Below are 18,135 nucleotides of genomic sequence, written 5' to 3' on the forward strand. Positions count from 1 at the left end.
GCCTCCCAGCTTGTGCATGGGAGGGCAGCCTACAGGAATGGAGCTTCTCGCTGACCTTGTCTGCAGGGCTTGCGGAAACGGAGTGACTCTGGCGGGGTGCTTGGGTTGCTGTGTCTGACCCCCCAGGAGCAGGACGTGATGAACATTCCTCCCTTGCTCCTTCAGTTCGTGCTGCTGCTGGCTCACCTCGGCAGCCAGTGCTGCCTCCAAGGGTATCTTCTGGCTGTGCTGCAGTGTGAGAAAGCCCTTCGGATACCAAAGCCCTATATGTAAGAAGATGATTTTTCCAGAGAGTCACCCTTTGGATATCATCAGCCCTTGTTTGTGCCATTTGTGGATGTTGCCAGCCCTTTTGCCGTCTCCTGAAGCCAGCAGGTGTTGTTGCTACAGGCTTGCCTAGTTGGTGGGTTGGTTTTGAACTGAGGCAGCTTGGATGACTAAGGCAAAAAACACATTAGCAGCAGAGTCCAGGGTTTCCTTACTGTGGGGGAAGTGAAAATGTCCCCCTGTTGACAGCCCTGACTTCTCTGGATGGTGCCTTCTAAAAGTTAATAGTTTGAATCCTGGATTTAGCCTAAATGCAAAAGCATATCCTCACCAGCTACTGCAGTGACTGTTGACGCGAGGCGCTCCAGGAGCAAGGAGGAGTTAGCTTTCTGACTTGTGGTGGATGGGAGCAACAGAGGGTGTTGGAATAAACAGGATTAAAGGATTTCGTCCATAAATACGGGATTAAAGGTATCCAGTGCTCTGCAGGAGTCATTCAAACCAAGGAGAAACAAAGCAAGTTGTCCAGAAGGGCGCAGCTCCCTGTTTCAAGCCAGCCTGTGCTCGCACAGCCCTGCACGGCCTTATCCCTGTGTGCTGATGAGGGGGGTTACATCCCACCCCCCCCCCCCACATCTGTCCCTGCCACGGCGGTGCCCACCGGCCCCATGGTCCCAGGGGCTGGATTTGAAATGAGCACCCCCATTGCTCCTCACCCCCAGGCCCCCTCCTTGCGCCCCCATTACCTCCTGTCCATTGCCCCCAGCCTTCACGCTGCCCCCCGCCCCCGCTTTCCCCGGGGCTCCTGGTGGCGCAGCTGGGGCTGACCCAGCGCTGCCCCGGACCCCCCCTCCCCTCCTCTCCTCTCCCCTCCCCTCTCCTCTCGCCACGGCTGCGGGCACCCATGGGTGCAGCAGCTGGGCAGCGCACATCTGGGCAGCGCACATCTGGGCGGCGGCGCGCAGGCGCGGGGGCCTCCTCCCCTGTTCCCCCCCCCCAACGCTCCCCAGACGGCGGCACCCCCCGGCCGGGGTTTTGCGCGCCCGCGGAGCCCCGCGCGGGGGGGGGGGGGGGGGGGGGGGGGGGGGAGGGGCTCGGTCCCTCCTTCCCCGCGGCCCCGGGGAGTGGCCGCGTCTCCGCCGTATTTATGGGGGTGGGCGGCGGCGGCCGGGCCGGGCCGGCTCCATCCTCCCCTCCCTCCATCCCTGCCCGCCTCCCGGTGCCGGTGACTGGAGCGGGCGGAGCCGCGGCGGCCCATTGGCTCCGGGCATCACATGCGGCGGGGCCGGGCCGGAGCCGGGCTGGGCTGGGCACGGCGGAGTCTCCCGCGGCGGGCACGGCAGCAGCGCAGCCCCTTCCCAGCCCAGCGCCCCGCCGGTCACCGCGGAAGGGACCGCGCCCGCCGGCCACCCCTTACCCCGCAGCCCCGGCCATGAGGTCGGGCCGGAGAGACGGCACCTGTGCGGGGAGGTGAGCGGAGCCCCGGAGCCTCCCTCCTACCCCCCGGGCAGCCACAGCGGCGGGGAAGAGGAGGGGGTGGAGGACGGGAAAGGCGCTTTTTTTTTTTTTTTTTTTTATTTTTTTAAATATATCTCTATATTTTGCTGCGATCAATCCCGATCCCGCAATTGAAGCCCCCGGAGGGAGAAGTGCTGCGCGCTGTGATGCGTCTTCCTCTCGCCTCGGCTGCCAGTTTGGATTGTAGCGCCCGGCTCCGTGCACTGAGAGAATGGCTCGGTTTGGGGATGATCTGCCAACCCGCTATGGAGGTGGAGGGCCGGCCGGGGCTGGAAGAGGGAGCAGCCGGCAAGGTGGCCCCCAAGCCGGCCAAAGGATGTATAAGCAGTCGATGGCTCAGAGGGCCAGGACTATGGCTCTCTACAACCCCATCCCTGTCAAACAGAACTGCTTCACAGTCAACAGATCCCTCTTCATCTTCAGTGAAGATAATGTTATACGGAAATATGCCAAGAGAATAACAGAATGGCCATATCCTTTCGGGGAGGGTGTGTGGGCACGGTGGGGAAGGTGGGGAGGGGGAGAGCGAGACTGGGGGAAAGAGACGCCCCATGTCAGCTAAGGATGAGTGGCTGGTGCTAACGTAGAAGTGCGTGTGTGATCCAGTGTGTGCAATGGGTGTGTGTGACATGGAGCTGTGTGTCCGACATAATGTATGGCCGTGTAGCTGGGTATCATAGGAAATTGCTTCTGTGTGAACAGTGTAGTGTGCTTTCGACTATGCTGGGGCGCGTGTAAGACATACATGCATTTCAGTGTGTGTTTAGGTGTGACATATACATTTACATAGATTTACATTTCCTACAATTTAAGATAAATGCAAAGCATTCTGTGAGATTCATGCTAATGAATCCTGATTCTTATTTCCATCTTAGAGCCTTTCAACTCTTCTTTCTCACTCTGAATAGAAGAAGGAACGTGGGATAAAAATGGTGACACCTTAGCATTAAAGCTGCAGTGATAGTAGAGATATTGATAGCCAGGGTACGTTGTGAATCCCATTAATACAATCATTGCAGCTAGGTTTTTTAGTACATCACCTCCTAAACACATTAGAATCAATATGAATCTTGTCACTTTGATTAGGTGCATAGCCTAAGCTTAGTCTGTACTAAAAAAAATTTAAAAATAAAAAAGAAAAGCTTTGTGGCAGAGCGAGGCATTAAGTCAGGAGGAGGCTCATCTGCTGTGTTGTGAAAGGGGCAGATGCTTTCTGTCTCAGCACCAGCTCCCAGGCCAAGTGAGCTGCAGAGATCTTCCTCAGAAGGGGGCTTTGCTTGTAATGATGCACACAGTGGGGTTGTAAGCCATGAGAAAAGGGAAGCAGACTATTTGAGGTTACCAGGGAGTAGATACAGTGTGTGAGTGCGTGCGCGTGTTTGTGTGCAGGAGTGCATTACACTGGTGATCTCAAGGGAGCTGGTTGTTTTCTTTTCATTTGATATCACACACCTATTAGTCCTCAGCTAACAGCAGCAAGGCCTCCTTCCATCCTCCTAGCAACACTTTCCATTGCTATAGAGGCCAGCTCCCATTCAGGCTTCCCCAGTCTTCATTTCCTTGAGGGGGGCTAACAGGAAAAAAAATACACCAGTAGAGTGCATGTACTTCCCTTTCCCCCTGAATGCGCATGCATATTCATTTTTCTGTCCATATTATAAATTCACAGGGGTTGCTGTACTTCCTCATCCATTTCTCCTGCATTCAAGTCGGAATAAACAAGCTCCGAAGCTGGGCTGGCAGGCAGAGCATCGTGTTCCCTGCCAGGCCAGACGCAGTCTAGCCCTCGCCTGTCTCTGGGGCGACTCGTCTGCGTCGTTTCTCGGGAAGTGTGGAGCGGGGACCCACAGCGCTGCGGCTGCCGCGAAGCCGCCGGCCGCTCCCCACGGCGGGGCAGCACGCTGTCCCTGGTGCTGAACGGGAGCTGCCCGCGGTGCTGAACGGGAGCTGCCCGCGGTGCTGAACGGGAGCTGCCCGCGGTGCTGAGAGGAGCCGTCCGCGGTGCTGAGCGGAGCTCCCCGCGGTGCTGAGCGGAGCGCGGCTCCGCCCTGGGCTCGGCAGGGTTCGGGACTGGAGATGAGGGCGAAAGGCAAGGGGGCACCTAGAATCGGGTTTGCCTCCTTTCCCGTGAGATCGGTTCCATCCTACATCCCGACAGGGCACTGATGGTTTGATTCTCACCAGGAGCGGGCATTGCGATCTAGCAGTAATTCATGTTTTGGACCTGCATAGACACTCTAAATTGAACTTTTCTAGCCCATCGCTTATTTACACTATGCGCTCAAGTTAAATGACAGGGAATTTCTGAAGAATAATTCAGCAGATGGCATTCAGTTATTTTGGGGCAGTTTAGCTTATCAATCTTATTTAAAAATAATAATTATTAATAGCTTTTTGTTTCCTTTGGACCTTTTGCTTTCTTGTTCCCAAATTCCTTGAGCAGCTCAGATTCCGTGTAAGTCACCAACTTTCTCAAGGAAGAGAACAAATTTCCTACTTTTCTTCCAAAGACACCCCAGGAAGAACTGAGGAAGTCAAGGAGACTAAATGTCTTCAGAAAAGACGAGAGATCATAGAATGCTCAACTAATGTAACCATTTAGGTAGAAATGGGATTTGGATGAGGTTCTCCTTGTGTTGTCTGTGTCTTCTTTAACTTCTGGTCCCCACTCCATTTGAATACATGATTTTAGCTACAATCATAGCCAATTGTATTGTGCTGGCTCTGGAACAACATTTGCCGGATGGAGACAAGACACCAATGTCAGAGAGATTGGTGAGTTGTATTAATTTATTTACATTTTTTTGGTTTTGGTCTAATACAAAAACCAGTCAGCCCCCCAGTCTTGTGAGTGCTTGTATATATTTTAAAGATCCACATGTAAACAAACAGGCATTGACCTGACAATCAGAAAAAATAACTCAGTGACAACAAGTATAACTCTGACCTCCCAATCCCATCTTCACAAGAATGCTTCATCACTCTAGCCAGCCCTGCCCAATTGCAGACCTTACAGTATGATCACAAGAGCAGGAAACTTAGGTTGTCTATAAACCAAGACATGAAGGGACTGCCAAATGCTCAGAATTATCTGCAGAATCAAATTAACTTCTGTGATATTTTCCCAGGAAGTGATAGAACAGAGTAACCTTTTAGGTTCGTATGTCTTTCAGCTCTCTTCCTGCTACAGCATATATCAAGGACCCTACAAAGCAAACTTTGGGTTTAGATGATTACACTTCCCTTCCAAAAAAAGAAATGAACTGGCAGAGGAAAATAGTTTACCTGCAGGCTTTATGGTAATGAGCGCAATTACCTTATTTCAAAAGAAAATAAAAGAATAGCTTCAAAATCTTTCTTCCATTTATCATCACTAGAGGAAAAATGGGTAATATTTGTTTTGATTTTTCTCCTGCTGTTAATGATCTGGAACATCTTTCATGCCGAAATGCATTAACCCTGATGCATGTTCAAAGGATGAATAAATATAGATCCATATGTGTTTTACCTGTAGATATTAAATTATGCAAAAAAAAAAAAAAAAATTAGTCTTGCTGCCAGAAGCTAGAGCCTATGAAAGCGGGTCGCAAGTTGCAAGGTTGGTCCATACCAGTGGGCAACTCCCTCAAGCTCATTCTTCAGAAACAGGGAAAAAGTGTATAAAGTGACAGATCTAGAGACAGCCTCCGGGTCAGCTAGTTGATACTGTCTGTTTGGAAATGTATCCACTGATGCTGGCTGCCCACCTACATTGTGTTTGCTTAGTCTCTTTCTGTTTAAATTATTTGTGCTTAAGAAGAGATGAGGAAAAAATTAAGAACCTGCATGTGTGTTGATGTTTCTGCCATGAAACATGTCTTTGTATGTTTTGGGATGAGCTAGCAAGGCACGCCTGGGTTTGTGAGCAAAGCACAGATTTGGACCAAGCATAATGATTGAGCTGGGGAAATGTCCTCCATAGTTAGGAACATATGGACTAGTGTCAGGGAAAAGGTAGTTTTGTGGATGTTCTGGCTCAGTAACCCTTTGGTGATAGGTTATTTTAAGCAGCAGTAGGTATGGTTAGTATGTTGTTTCTATGTTCCTCTGTAACCCTAGATTTGTAAGGGGATCCTAGAGGCTTTTTATTGGTCATTTCCCCCATTGTATTAACTCCATTTTACAGCACCCAGTACCGTACACACACCTTCGGTTCCTGCCCAAGTCATTCCAAAGGGGGGCACTGGCATTACCACCGAGTAGTGTAAGATATTGGAATGAGTTAAATGCACAGTCTCCACCTTGTTGGCTCTGCTTTGGTGGTGAAGGAAGAATTAACCCCTGATATTTGTCCCAAACACCATTGTGCAGCGTTGTCTTCATTCCAGATATTCTGAAGCCATTTTAACCACAGCACATTTGTAACTCTGAAGTATAACGGGGTTTATCGTAGAATGACCCTGAGAATCTTTACAAGTTGTGAAATATTTTCTATTTTCCACATATGCTGGAAAGATAAAGCATTGTGAATAAGAAAAATTGTCTTCTGATTTTCGAAGTGAAACCTCTTTAAAATGCTTCTGCCGCTCCCACAAACTGTTAGTTGTTTCATTGAAAATGTTACAAATCCATGCTAAATCAGAGTGGGCGAACACTCCCATACATTTACAGGTTTGCTGAGCCAAATTATAAGTCCATGTAGAACAGCAGGTGCTTTATTGCTGTCTTTGGCAAGAATGGAATTGGCCTTTTTTGGTTAATGATTTATGGAAATACCTTTCCTTCTCCTGCGTTCGTTAAAATCTCCAAATTGGAGTGTGAGGGCTCATCACTGAAGAGTTAGTCAGATCTTAAGGATATGAGATGCACATCACAAGCCTTTTGTGACTGGGAGATGTAGGCAGAGTCGTTGAAGGAAAAGCAAAGCTGCCCAGATACTTTGCGCCACAGATACAAAGAGAAAAATCTTAAGATTGCCTGTTTGTTAAAGCTGAGAAAAGGAGGAGTACATACAAACATTTTCATGATTTTTGTCTTCTAATCAAAATTTTCTTCTACGTATCTCCCCAGAGACCCAAGATAGGAACCTGCAGTGCAATCTCACTTGGCTCTTTTCTGTGCTCATGTTACTTGCTGAGTTGGGTTAATTAAGCACATGGGAAGAGCAAGTGATGTCTCAGTATATGCAATATTTGAAGAATTGGAATGGCTGCGTTATGAGTAATCTTTCTCTGTCGATTTTATGTATGTAGTTTGTAGCACAGAAAAGCATTACGTGGCTCTAGGATGGAAATTTTGGTCAAAACCAGGGCTCTGAAAAAACACCAGTCTGGTGGTCACAGCATTTAGTGGTGAACTGGAGCATTGGCTTCAAGTCCTTGCTCTTCAGACAACTGAAATAAGCTCGTTCTTCCACTAGCAGCATAACGACTTACCCCCTAGGCTCTTGTCTGCTCTGAGCTGGGAATTTTGTATGCTTTGGATGCTGGAAGTGTTTACTTCACATCAGTAATTATCCATTGGAACAGAGATGCTACAAACTTGCTATTGTCCATCTCAGCTGAGTGCCTTAGCCAATAGGTTGTAGAGTCAGTCTCCCTCCATCCCAATAAATATTGCATTGTTTGTACACACTGGAGTGCTGCCAACTGAAAAGATGCTGAGGGAGTTGTACTGAGTGGCCCAGAGCCTGGTGGTGAGAGCTCCAAATGTGGGAATGTGAGCTTCACATCCGAGCCCCGAATGGCCTTGCAGGTGGATGCCTTGCTCACGATGCTCTTGGCTGTCCAGGCTGAGGCACACTCATGCTTTCCCTGTCTCCTTCCTAATTTCTCAGTTTTTCATGAGAAGCTTCAGTAGGCCATAGATTTGTCCCAGGCTGACGGAGATCAGAGCTTGCAGGACAGGAAACCTATTTTCTGCCCTGCTCTGGGGCATGCCCTGTTTGAAGACACCAGTGGGTTTATAGGATGTTCAGCTGCATGCCACTGCAGGGCTCTGAGTGTTTGGTTCCCCTGGGTGTTTTTGATGTGAGGACAGAATATAACTTTTCTCAGATATTCAGCATGACAGCTCTTGCACTTTACTAATGGATTTGATTCTTTATACTATCCACAGGCACTTTGTGCAGTCATATGTGAGCTGTTCATATTAACCTTTGCATGAACAAAGCCTTACCCACCCAAACCTATCAAGGCTTTCACAACCAGAGGCCAAGGAAAGACACTAGGACACGGACTAGGAATAGTAATGACTTTCCAGACTCAGAACTTGTTTCTGATCTGAAACATATTGATCAAATGTGTTTTTGGCCTAGTCTCAAGCTTTGCTGTGTCCACAGCAAACAACCTGCTGGCACAGCTCTGGCTGCTGCCCAAATTCTCCGCCTTCCTTCCAAGCACGCACACTGATACTCATTATCACCTGCTTTCCCACTCTTGAACCCAAGCAGCAACACAGCCTCCCGTCTGAAGTGGGGTGCAGGATGTCCCGGCAGTAGGATTTCTGAGCCGACAGCAGTGCCGTTTCAGTGCTGCGCAGGGCGTGTCACCCATGTCCTTGCCCTCCAGCTCCTTCCATCACACACAGTCACGCGAATCCTTTTTTTCAGCAGCAGGCACCACTACCTAATGGGGCATAAATTTTATTTTTCATCCTGTTGTCAGTGTCCTGATTCTTAGGCTAAATTAAGTTAAATTTAGACAGGCTTTAGGAAAGACCCTCTTTCTATCCCCTCTTATTTCCCCAGCTACTCATGGCCAATCCTACAGATGACAGTTTTTCTTTGTCATAAATACCTAAGCCCATCTGTGAGCCTTCCTGCTTCCCTAGAAGCTGACAAGAACTTCTTTGACCCACTTCCTAAGAGCTCCGTGTAGTCCTAGCTTTGGGAAGAGCATATTGTCAAACCCTTGAGTACCTGAAGCCTGGCTCTTTAAAGCAGGGAGCTGTAATCGCAAGGCACCTGACCTAGATTGAGCAAACGACTGGAAACAGAGTAGATATAAGGCTTCCAGGAAGTGAGGGGAGCAATGGGGGGGGGGGGGGGGGGGGTGTGTGCGCGCGCGCGCGTATGTGAGTAAAGGTTTTGGGGGTGGGGTTTTTTTTGGTGGTGTGTTGGAAGAGCTATTTTTAAAGGTATGCTAGTAGTCGCAGGATGGAAATATAGGATAGGCTAGGAGGCCTTTGCTTGCAAAGATTTTATATACTTGTTGGACTAGAAGGTGTTGTGGGTTGAAGAGCAGGCAGACAAGGCTGTTAGAGTGCTCCTGTGTGCATAAGGGAAAGCAGAGCAGCAGTAACACCACTTCTCCTGAAATTGCATGTGATGTTTTCTGACCCTCTCTTCCTTCTTTCCTGTTTTCTGTACTGGGTTGGATGTACTGCACTGGGATGCCTTTAGCACTTGCTGTGGAGAAACTGCTGGAAGACTATTACTGTAGGATTCTGTTGAAGGTCATAAAAGGTCTGATGGCCTGGCCTTGTTCCTGTTTCTCTGCGGGTAAATAGCACTGCGATGGGTAGCTGGAGCTTCTCCGTCTGTCAGCGATAGCCTCGATCCTCTGAGCAGTGTCAGTGAGGCCCTGTGGAGGGGCAGAGGGCTTGGAAGTGCTGCCATTTGTGGAAACAGATCCCTGGCTGGAGAAGAAGCCAGTTTGGGGTTGTTTTGTTTCTTTTTTTTCCCCACCCTCCCTTTCATTTCAGCCAAAGGCTACGCTGGGACCTCAGCAGTCACCTGCTCTGTTTGGCTGTCTGGCCAGTCAGTACGTGTGTGTGATCTGCAGGTGATGGGTTGTCTTGCCTGGCCATATGGGAATGGGAGGTGGAGCTGCCGGGGCCGTGAGGTTAGGAAAGGTGGAGGGGAGCAGAGCTGACGCAGGGCGAAAGATGAAGTACGTGGAGGAGCTGGGGTCACTGAGGTCTGTAGGGATATGGCTCGTAGGATTGTAGGTAACAAAACTTCAATTCAGGCACGGGTGGAAAAGCCTGTCCAGAAGCAGCAATTTCCAATAGCTTGGAGGCATCTTCAGTGATTAGTGCTTTGTGGTTGACTTGCTGAGTTGGGTATGCATTGCAAGCCTCTTTGGGAGGTGTATGCTATCATATTGGCCTTCTAGGTGTGACAAACCTGGCTTTCTGTAACAGGCAATATGCCTAAAGCATGGGTCTGTGTGATAGTGCTGGGTCAGAGTCAAGCAAGAGTTATCAAGCTTATAAAATAAATTCTTGTATCAAAACTGCTTCTTTCTTGGTTCTGTGGCCACAAGACTTGACATTCATGTTCTTTCTGTAGAAGAGAACCAAAATCACCTTTTGTCATTAGTATAATCGCAAAATGTAAACAACTGTGCATCAAACAGCAGCTCAACTCTTTGGCTCCTTATAGTCAGAAATGCCAAAGCCACTGGAACAAAGATTTCTAATCTCTCAATTTGGAACTTTGCTTGCTTTTGGGTAGGGCTGCTTTGCTTCTATTGACTTCAGCTGAAATCAGGGATCTGAGGCACATTTGGAAATTGGTTACAGGTGCCAAAGTTAATTAACATGTTCTTGAAACTGCTGCCCCTTGCTTTCACCTCTTGCTTTGTTCCCATTTCTTGCCTGCATCTACCTTCCAAATGTGACTGCTTCCATTTGGCGTTGAATTTGTGTTGAAACTCTTACGGATAAGGTATAATACTGAGCAATCTGGTGCCATAGATGGAAAAAATGGTTTAGTGAAACTGTGGAGACTAAGCTTGATTTTTTTCTCTCTAGTGAGCTAGGACACGAAGCTGTGATCCCATGGTAAGCTCTAGTCTGTACCAGTGACCTGAGACAAACCTTACTGGTTCTGCTGTTAACAGGAGGGAATGGGGATTTCTCCCTGGATCAGATGAAAGGAAAGCAGTGAAAGGAAAACAAATGCGACTGCAGCTGTGGAAATTGAGAAAATGGAGGAGAAAGAGTGAAGGAAGAACTGATGGAATAAATGATAAATAAATAATTTCCTGCCAGTGTTTGCAAGCTCACTGTGCTGACTGCTACTCCCTAAGATATCCTCTTGTTTCAGTTTCCTGGATGAATTGCAAAGCACGTGGGTTTTTTTTTTTCAGTGTCAATAACTACAGAACTATGTGATCTCAAGTTTAAATATACCCTTAGAGCACAATTTCAGTAACAAAATTCCCTCTGGAATATTGAGTAAAGGTGGAAAGTGTGGGGTGAAATGATCAGAATGAAGTCAAATAGAATTTCCAACGTGAAAAAAACAAATTTACCTTTAGAGAAACAATAATGAAATTCTTCTCTGTGCTTAGTTCCAGTAAACTTAAACCTTTTGGCTTCAACTCTGGTCAGAGAGCTGAAGAGGGCATGACATTGGTGCATGTAGTTGTTTATAGGACTCTTGCTATCAGCGCAGAAGCGTAGGTATCGCCTTGACACCTTTGATTTTTTATTCTTTTCCAGGATGACACTGAGCCGTACTTTATTGGAATATTTTGTTTTGAAGCTGGTATAAAAATCATCGCTCTGGGGTTTGTTTTTCATAAAGGCTCTTACCTCCGAAACGGTTGGAATGTGATGGATTTTGTCGTGGTCCTCACAGGGTAAGTGACCTCCTCTTGCCCTAGGTTTAAGGGGGACTCTTGCTTTGATTTGTGTTGTTTTTTTAACTGGGGGTTGGGGTGGGAGTGATTTTAGTGAAGTAGTACTAAAAAACTGTATTTCTGACCTTACTGTCTTTAAATTATGGCTATTGTGCTGAATGAGTGTCTTTCAAAGCGTTCTTTGAACCAACTAAGAGGAGGTTTGGAGGATATTTATTTGTATATACGCTGGCATGTGTCTTATCCAGACACTTACTGACATTTCTCAGACTTTGCAGGTTCTAATTGCCACTAGGTACTTGAACCTGATTTAAATCAGTCTTCTGACATTACAGGATGACTTTAAAAGTCAACATGGAGTGAGCTAACAAATCAAACGCATCCCACTTTCAAGCTACTACAAGTCTGAGGTCAGGGAAGTTTCTGCAGGAATGAATTTGGTCTGCTTAGAAAATATCTTTTCCAAAAATAATTCAAAGAGGGTGCCTGTCTTCTAAAGGATGGAGCTGAAAATGTTACCTGTGTATTTTGTACCCTGGTTTGAAATGATATTGCTAATTTCTTTCTTGGAAATGCTTACAATATTTTTATGTTATGCATTGCAACAGTTACTATTACCTATTTATATAAATGTAGTGTAATGCTAGAGGATAATGAAAACACAAACATTAAGTAACACTTATGGTCTGCAAATTGTGCTTTAAAGCTCCAAAGGAAATGTTCCAAAGGTCTGTGTGAGGTCCTGATCTTGCAGCCTTCATCTTGGAAGGATTTCAGTTACTTTTTCCCCCAGAAGATTGCAGTCTGGCTCTTGTTATTAATGTGCACTCATTTCACACACCTTCTCTGCGACTGTGTGTGATGAACATATATTCTTTGGTCTGGTTAGTGGCGTAAAGCTGTTAGGAAAATGCTTGCATACATATACAAATGTATTCATTAGATACATTATCACTGTAATTCTATTTGCATTCAGCGTGGCGTGTGATATAGCAATTGAGAGGCCAAAGGGAATTCTTTATGTATTGAGAGGAAGAAAATAAATATGCAGGGCTTGATTCTCCTGCTGCTGGGGCTGGGTATTTAATCAATAGAAACTTCAGTGGAGCCACAAGGAGAATCAGATTTACATACTTGGAAGCATAGGGGGTACCAGGATGAAAAGAGAACTAGCACAGATGCTACAATTATTCGCCCCGATGGTATGTTCTGATTCCTAGTTAACGCTATGCCCTTTTGTGTGTTTAAAAAAAAATAAAATTAAAATAAAATCAAGGCCATGATTCTGGAAAGGACTTTGGCATGTGGCTTAATTTATCCTTCAGCAAAGCATTCAAGTACACGTTTGAATTCAGCTGACTCCACTGCTTCTGTACTTAAAGTTAAGGCTATATGTAAAAGCTTTCCTGAATTACAGCCATATTGTTATTTGTTTAGGCATGTTTTTGATTTGTTTTTTTTTTCATAAACACAGGCCAAGAATCAAAATAGATATTTTTTTTTTTAAACTGCCTAGCTGTGATGGAGACATGCGAAGTTTTGCAACAGTAGCTGAAGCCTCGCGTGTGCGTGCCGTGCTTGTGGAATCGCAACCGACTGTGCGATGCTATAGGCGTGACACCGGCATCTTACTGGTGCCGGTTTTATTGTGAGCGCTGTTTGCAGCGCTGTTTGATCTCGGAGCATAATTGCGGAATATTGGCTTGATTAGACAGCTGTAATAAGGAACCCTGTTGCCATCTGCAAACACGCGTATTCTTTTGAAGTACAATCCTGTTAACGTCAAAGCTGCTGGTTTCCAATGGTGATACTAGCTGGGCTGTATTGAAATTGTCTTGTACATGGACTTCCCACCAGGCAGGCAATGCAGGGAAGGCAAAGTGTAAACTGCTCGACATTAAGTCCAAGAGTCATCTCCACTGAGGAAATCCGCAGACCTCTAATCCTGTCCTTCCAGGGCTGGATTTAGCAAGGCGCTTGAGCTCGTGCCAAATTTTGGTGTCTGTGGGGCGGGGGGGGGGGGTGGGGCGCTGAAGGGAGCTACTGAAAATAAAAGGGTTACTGGTGTGCTTGGTTAGATAAATGCTTTCCTGAATCCGGGGCTGTATTTCCAAACCCAGTAATGAGGTGGAGGCACATGTAGTAGAGAAATAACGCTGAAAGACCTGCAGCTTCACACAGGGGACTGAATTAGTGTTTTCTCTGTAGCCTGTTGTGTTTTGCTCTGAATTTCCTACATCCTTATTATGTTCTTAGCTCACTCCTGTGTTGCCATGGGTCTGTGCTAGAAAGCAGGAGCTCCTCTTCCTTGGGTTTCCCTCACTGGCCCAAAACCCTTTCATCTGGCCATTGCCTGCCCGAGCTGGGCTAAAGGGGGGATTCTGAGCAAGGCTGTTTATTGGAGACAAACAACATCTTGGCATTTCTGCGCTAAGATTTTAAAGGCAGGTTGCTGAGGAAGAACATTTACTGCTGACAAACCCGGTTGTTTCTCCAGGGAGGGGCTGTGAGGTGGCGACACGAGTGGGACCTTAATTTTCTTTTCTGTGGAAGGTAGTCTCAGATCTGCGTGTTTCAAAAAACGATCAAGGAGGTTCTGTAATTTATTAGAGAATAATAAAGGACAGTGCTGAACTCATACTTAATGTGTTCTTATAAATATAGATAGGTAGGGACACCAGTTTTTGAAATATCATTTTACTACTCTATCAAAAGCTTGCCTTTGCCATATGTGCAAGATTTCTACTTGAAAATGTTACTTCATGTTTCCCAGGCGGTGATCAGCGTTCAGTTCCTGAGCTCAGTTTCACATTGATCTTCAATATTATAGAGGGATTTTGATTTATCTTTTTTTTTTCCTCTGTAAGCATGAAAGATCATGAAAACGCATTTCATGATACCTCATGCAGAGCTGTACACCTGCTAATCCTGTTGAGTGCAGTTTTATTAAGGTAAATGGTGAATGTCGGAAAATCTGATCTCATTTTCAGCTTTTAGCTAAAACCCATAAAAGCAAAGAGCAGCTTTGCTCTCGTTAGCTGTTTCCATAGGAAGAAGGCCAGCCAGTGTCTGGGTGTGCTTTGGAGGAAGCTGTGGGGGAAGGCTCTGCATTTATTGAACTTACCCTTATGTAAATATTACAATGATCAGGCGGTAACCCTTTCCACCTGTTTTTTTCCAACCTCCCTTTTGGCTACTCAGTGCCTGAACACTGGCATTATTGATAAATATGGTGGGTTTTTTTTTTATTTACCTGCAGTGATGGACATTTTGTTTGTCAAAGTAGAACTTGTTAATCAGAAAATAAATTAGGGCTGTGTTATATGTAGGCAGGATCAATATCCTATTGAGCTGAACTGGAGTCTAACAGATAGTGGCCCAAAAGGGCTTGGTTTGTTTTTCCAGAAAAAGCTCCCTCGGTTTCTTTCCACAGCAACGCTGTGGCGCCTTTTTCCCTTTTACTTTCAAGGAAGCATGCTGATTTGCTGTTAATAAAGGCCTGGGAAAAGAATAGATTGCTTCTGGAAAGATTTTTGTTTCCTTTGTCATTTTTTTAGTTATTTCTTGTAAACTCCTCCAGTTGTAGATGAGTATCGAGGAAAGCTGCCCTGCTGTGATATGCCTGTTGCTATTGTGGAGAGACACGTATATTTTACAGCTCCTGCTCATTTTATTTTCACATTTTTATGGGATTGCATTTGCTCCGGTGATGACATCACCCATTAGCAGCTCTAAATCACACAAAAATGTAATTTCTCAGCTGGCCTGGGACTATGTGATCTTCATGCACTTTTCCCAAGGTAGGAGCAAAGGGACTGTTTATTCTGTTGCTTCAACCTGTCTTGGAGTGGAAACCTCAGAAATCCACAGTTGTCTTGGGAACAGAGTCCTTCCTGCATCCAAACCCCTCCGATGGCTGTGGATGGAGGTAAGAGCCTGGATTCAGGGCCTCGAGGGTTCAGACCTGTTCCTGTTGGAGTTCACGGGAAGATTTCTCCTGGTGTCCTGGGCTTTGGATACAATAGCATCTAAACTCTAAACTACAAGCATCCTCTCTAGCTGGAGCTGGTGCAACAGGGTGGCTGCTAAGGGGAAGAATGCAGGACAAGGCATGGATAAAATGAATCTTATTTTCTTGATTCCCAAAATCCATGTTTTTTTCTCAAAAATCCCTAGACATCTGAGTCTGATGGGTTTTAAACTGTGTCATCCAAGAGGACTGTACTCCTTGGTTGTGTTTTTGAGCCTGTTTATACTTTTGCCTTCATTATATTCTGGGTAATGGGTCTCATGCTTTAATTACTACAAGAAAAAGTGCTGCTTATCCCTTTTTTTTTTTTCATCACTAGCTACCTGAGATTTCCATTGTTGCCTTCTAGATTTTATATAGTAAGATCTGGAGAATATGAATACCTTTTTCTGCATGCCTTATGGTTTTATGAGCCCCCAGCATTTCCCTGGTCTCCCCTGAGGGCTTGTCTGTGCACCGCTGAGCTGTGCTGTCGCTCTGGTCCTTTCTTAGTTCTACCATATCCCCTGGGAGGCAGTGCCTGCAACCGTGTGCGGTGTTTGTCCAACACCCAGAGTTGCTGAAGACTGGTATAAATAAATGGAGCACTTGAAAGGATCATGCTCCGTCTTTTATGAGCAGAGTTAATTTATTTATTTTTTCTTTTTGGCCTTCAATCAGCCTGGGTTGAACACTCTCGAAGAGTCCTGGTAGCTTCTTGAGCCAGTTGGATCAGCTGCCTGGGTCTCTGGGTGGGACTGGCAGAGACAGCGTGTGCCAGGCCTGGAGCTGCCAAATGATGTGCACAAAGTCTCTGTGCTGTTACTGATGTCTCAGGCTGTCGGGAACAAATTACAAAAGCTAGAATTATTTTGATTGTCTGGATGACTGAGAAATGTGCTCCGAGCTCCTGGTGGTGCTAATAATCTTGAAGGTAACTCATTTAGTAGCATAATAAAGACCTGTTCATCCTTGATGTTAGCTTTGCTGGTTACCAGGATCATCTTAGTATGTGGGCAGTCTGAGATGCTATTCCTGGTGCAGTGTATGAGGAACAGCGGCAGCCTTGGTTGCAGCGATGACTGTCAAAGGGGGGAGGCATAAGAACCATCGAGCCTGGTCTGCGCAGCAGGCTATGGACCTCTCATGCATATTCAAGGTGGACGTACCTCCTAGAGAGCGTGGGGTGTAACGTGACCATGAAATATTTGAGAATTGAATGTCTACTTGAGGGCTGGGATCCTTAAAGCTAAAGCCGTCATATATACACAGATGCCTGTAGTCTGTAGCATTTTTTCCTCCTTATGCATGTTCCTGGGCATTCAAAAGCCCTTAGACTGGATGTCTGAATTTCAGGGTCTGATGTGGCTGGCTCTTGTGTACTCCCCAAAACACCTCAATCTTCCCACCCACAAATAACTATAGAATATCATAATTTGAAAACCAAAATTAAATAGAACTCCTTAGATGCTTCCAGCATCATTGCTGGAATGCTCAGTGCTTTGTTTATAAGCTTTAGATCCAGACACCTAGGGAATAAAGGGGCTAGGAGCAGGGAAATATGGGTTTATCTCTGCTTTTCCGACATGGAACTCTTGGTAAAGCTGAGCAGTGACAGGAGTTGGGAAAATAGGTACTTTAAGAAGGACAAGCTTCATCTTGATGAGTTATCACTAGGAAAGCAAGTAAGCCTCTTTGCTTGGTTATACAGTATGGGTGGTGACGGACTAAGGCTGATTGCTATTAGCACTGTGCATGAGTCATGCTAAGAGCAAAGCCTCTATAGATTTTAATGGAGCTGATCCTTGTTTTCAATTTCTTTTATGCTCCAATGATGGATGGATACTTGCTGGCTCAGAAAAGCTAAGGGTACCTTCTGAAATCAGATTAAAAAAAAAAAAAAGGACAAGGCAAAGGGAATTTACATGTTTTCCTGAATGCAAGGTGTTAACGAGAGTTAACTGGCTGGAGTGTGGGGGCCGTAATGGAGGAAGGCCAGTAACCAAATTTGTTTTGTTGAGGCAGAGAAAAATGAGTGGTTAGTAATTGGAAAGGAAGAGAGTGTGTGAGGTCTCAGTTTGAACAGTCTAAAGTAGTTTGAAATTCTTCTATTTTCTGTCCCTTGGCCCTCTGGATTCTTGGGGAGCTGAAGAAACAGTTTCCTTCAAAGGAGAAGGTGCTGGACAGGGAGGAAGGATTTCTGGGCTCTAAACCCATGTTGGAAAAAGTTCCTATGTCCTTTTATGAACAGTTACAGCCAGTTTAGCCCAGTGGGGCAGCGGGTTCCTTGAGACTGGAGCATCCTTTCCCTCTGGGCTTGTTTCACCTAGCAAAAGGGGTCCAGGCCATGCTGAGTCTGGTGGAGCGTTAATTAGGGCTTGTGTCTTTTTTTTGTTACTTATAGTGGCTTTTGTGCATTGATTTTTGGTGGGGGTGGGTAGAGGCAGGTTGAGTTAAGCAGGTGGGTGTGTAATTGTGTGGCTGGCTGCTAAATTAGAAGGAGACTTTCCTGAGCAGAGGAGGACTCAGGGCTGTGCTTAGAGGAAGGCTGCAGATGGTCACAGATCCTAAAGACCTGCAGGTGGGGACGGCCCTTCCCTGGCAGAAGTTATCCTTGAAGCATGGCTCTGCTCTGGTTGTGGCAAACCAAACGTTTCGGGTCAGAGTGCTTCTCAAGGGCAAATAGATAATGAGATTGACGTTTTTCTTTCATACTTTATTAGAAGCGACTGCAAGATATTGAATACCTGGTACGTGGACCGATAAATGATG

General features: G+C 46.1%; 1 protein-coding gene across 1 annotated transcript in view; it reads left to right on the forward strand.

Annotated features, from left to right (window-relative positions):
- Positions 1–1,473: 1,473 nt before the first annotated feature.
- Positions 1,474–18,135, forward strand: part of CACNA1B (calcium voltage-gated channel subunit alpha1 B) — a 312,680-nt gene continuing 296,018 nt past the window's right edge. The window contains exons 1-3 of the mRNA XM_074608904.1: positions 1,474–2,256; positions 4,455–4,560; positions 11,215–11,354. Coding sequence (XP_074465005.1) covers positions 1,997–2,256; positions 4,455–4,560; positions 11,215–11,354 — 506 coding nt within the window. The 5' untranslated portion in view covers positions 1,474–1,996. The remainder of the gene's footprint in view (positions 2,257–4,454; positions 4,561–11,214; positions 11,355–18,135) is intronic.

Source organism: Larus michahellis, chromosome 15, assembly GCF_964199755.1.
Source record: "Larus michahellis chromosome 15, bLarMic1.1, whole genome shotgun sequence".
NCBI classification, from domain to species: domain Eukaryota; kingdom Metazoa; phylum Chordata; class Aves; order Charadriiformes; family Laridae; genus Larus; species Larus michahellis.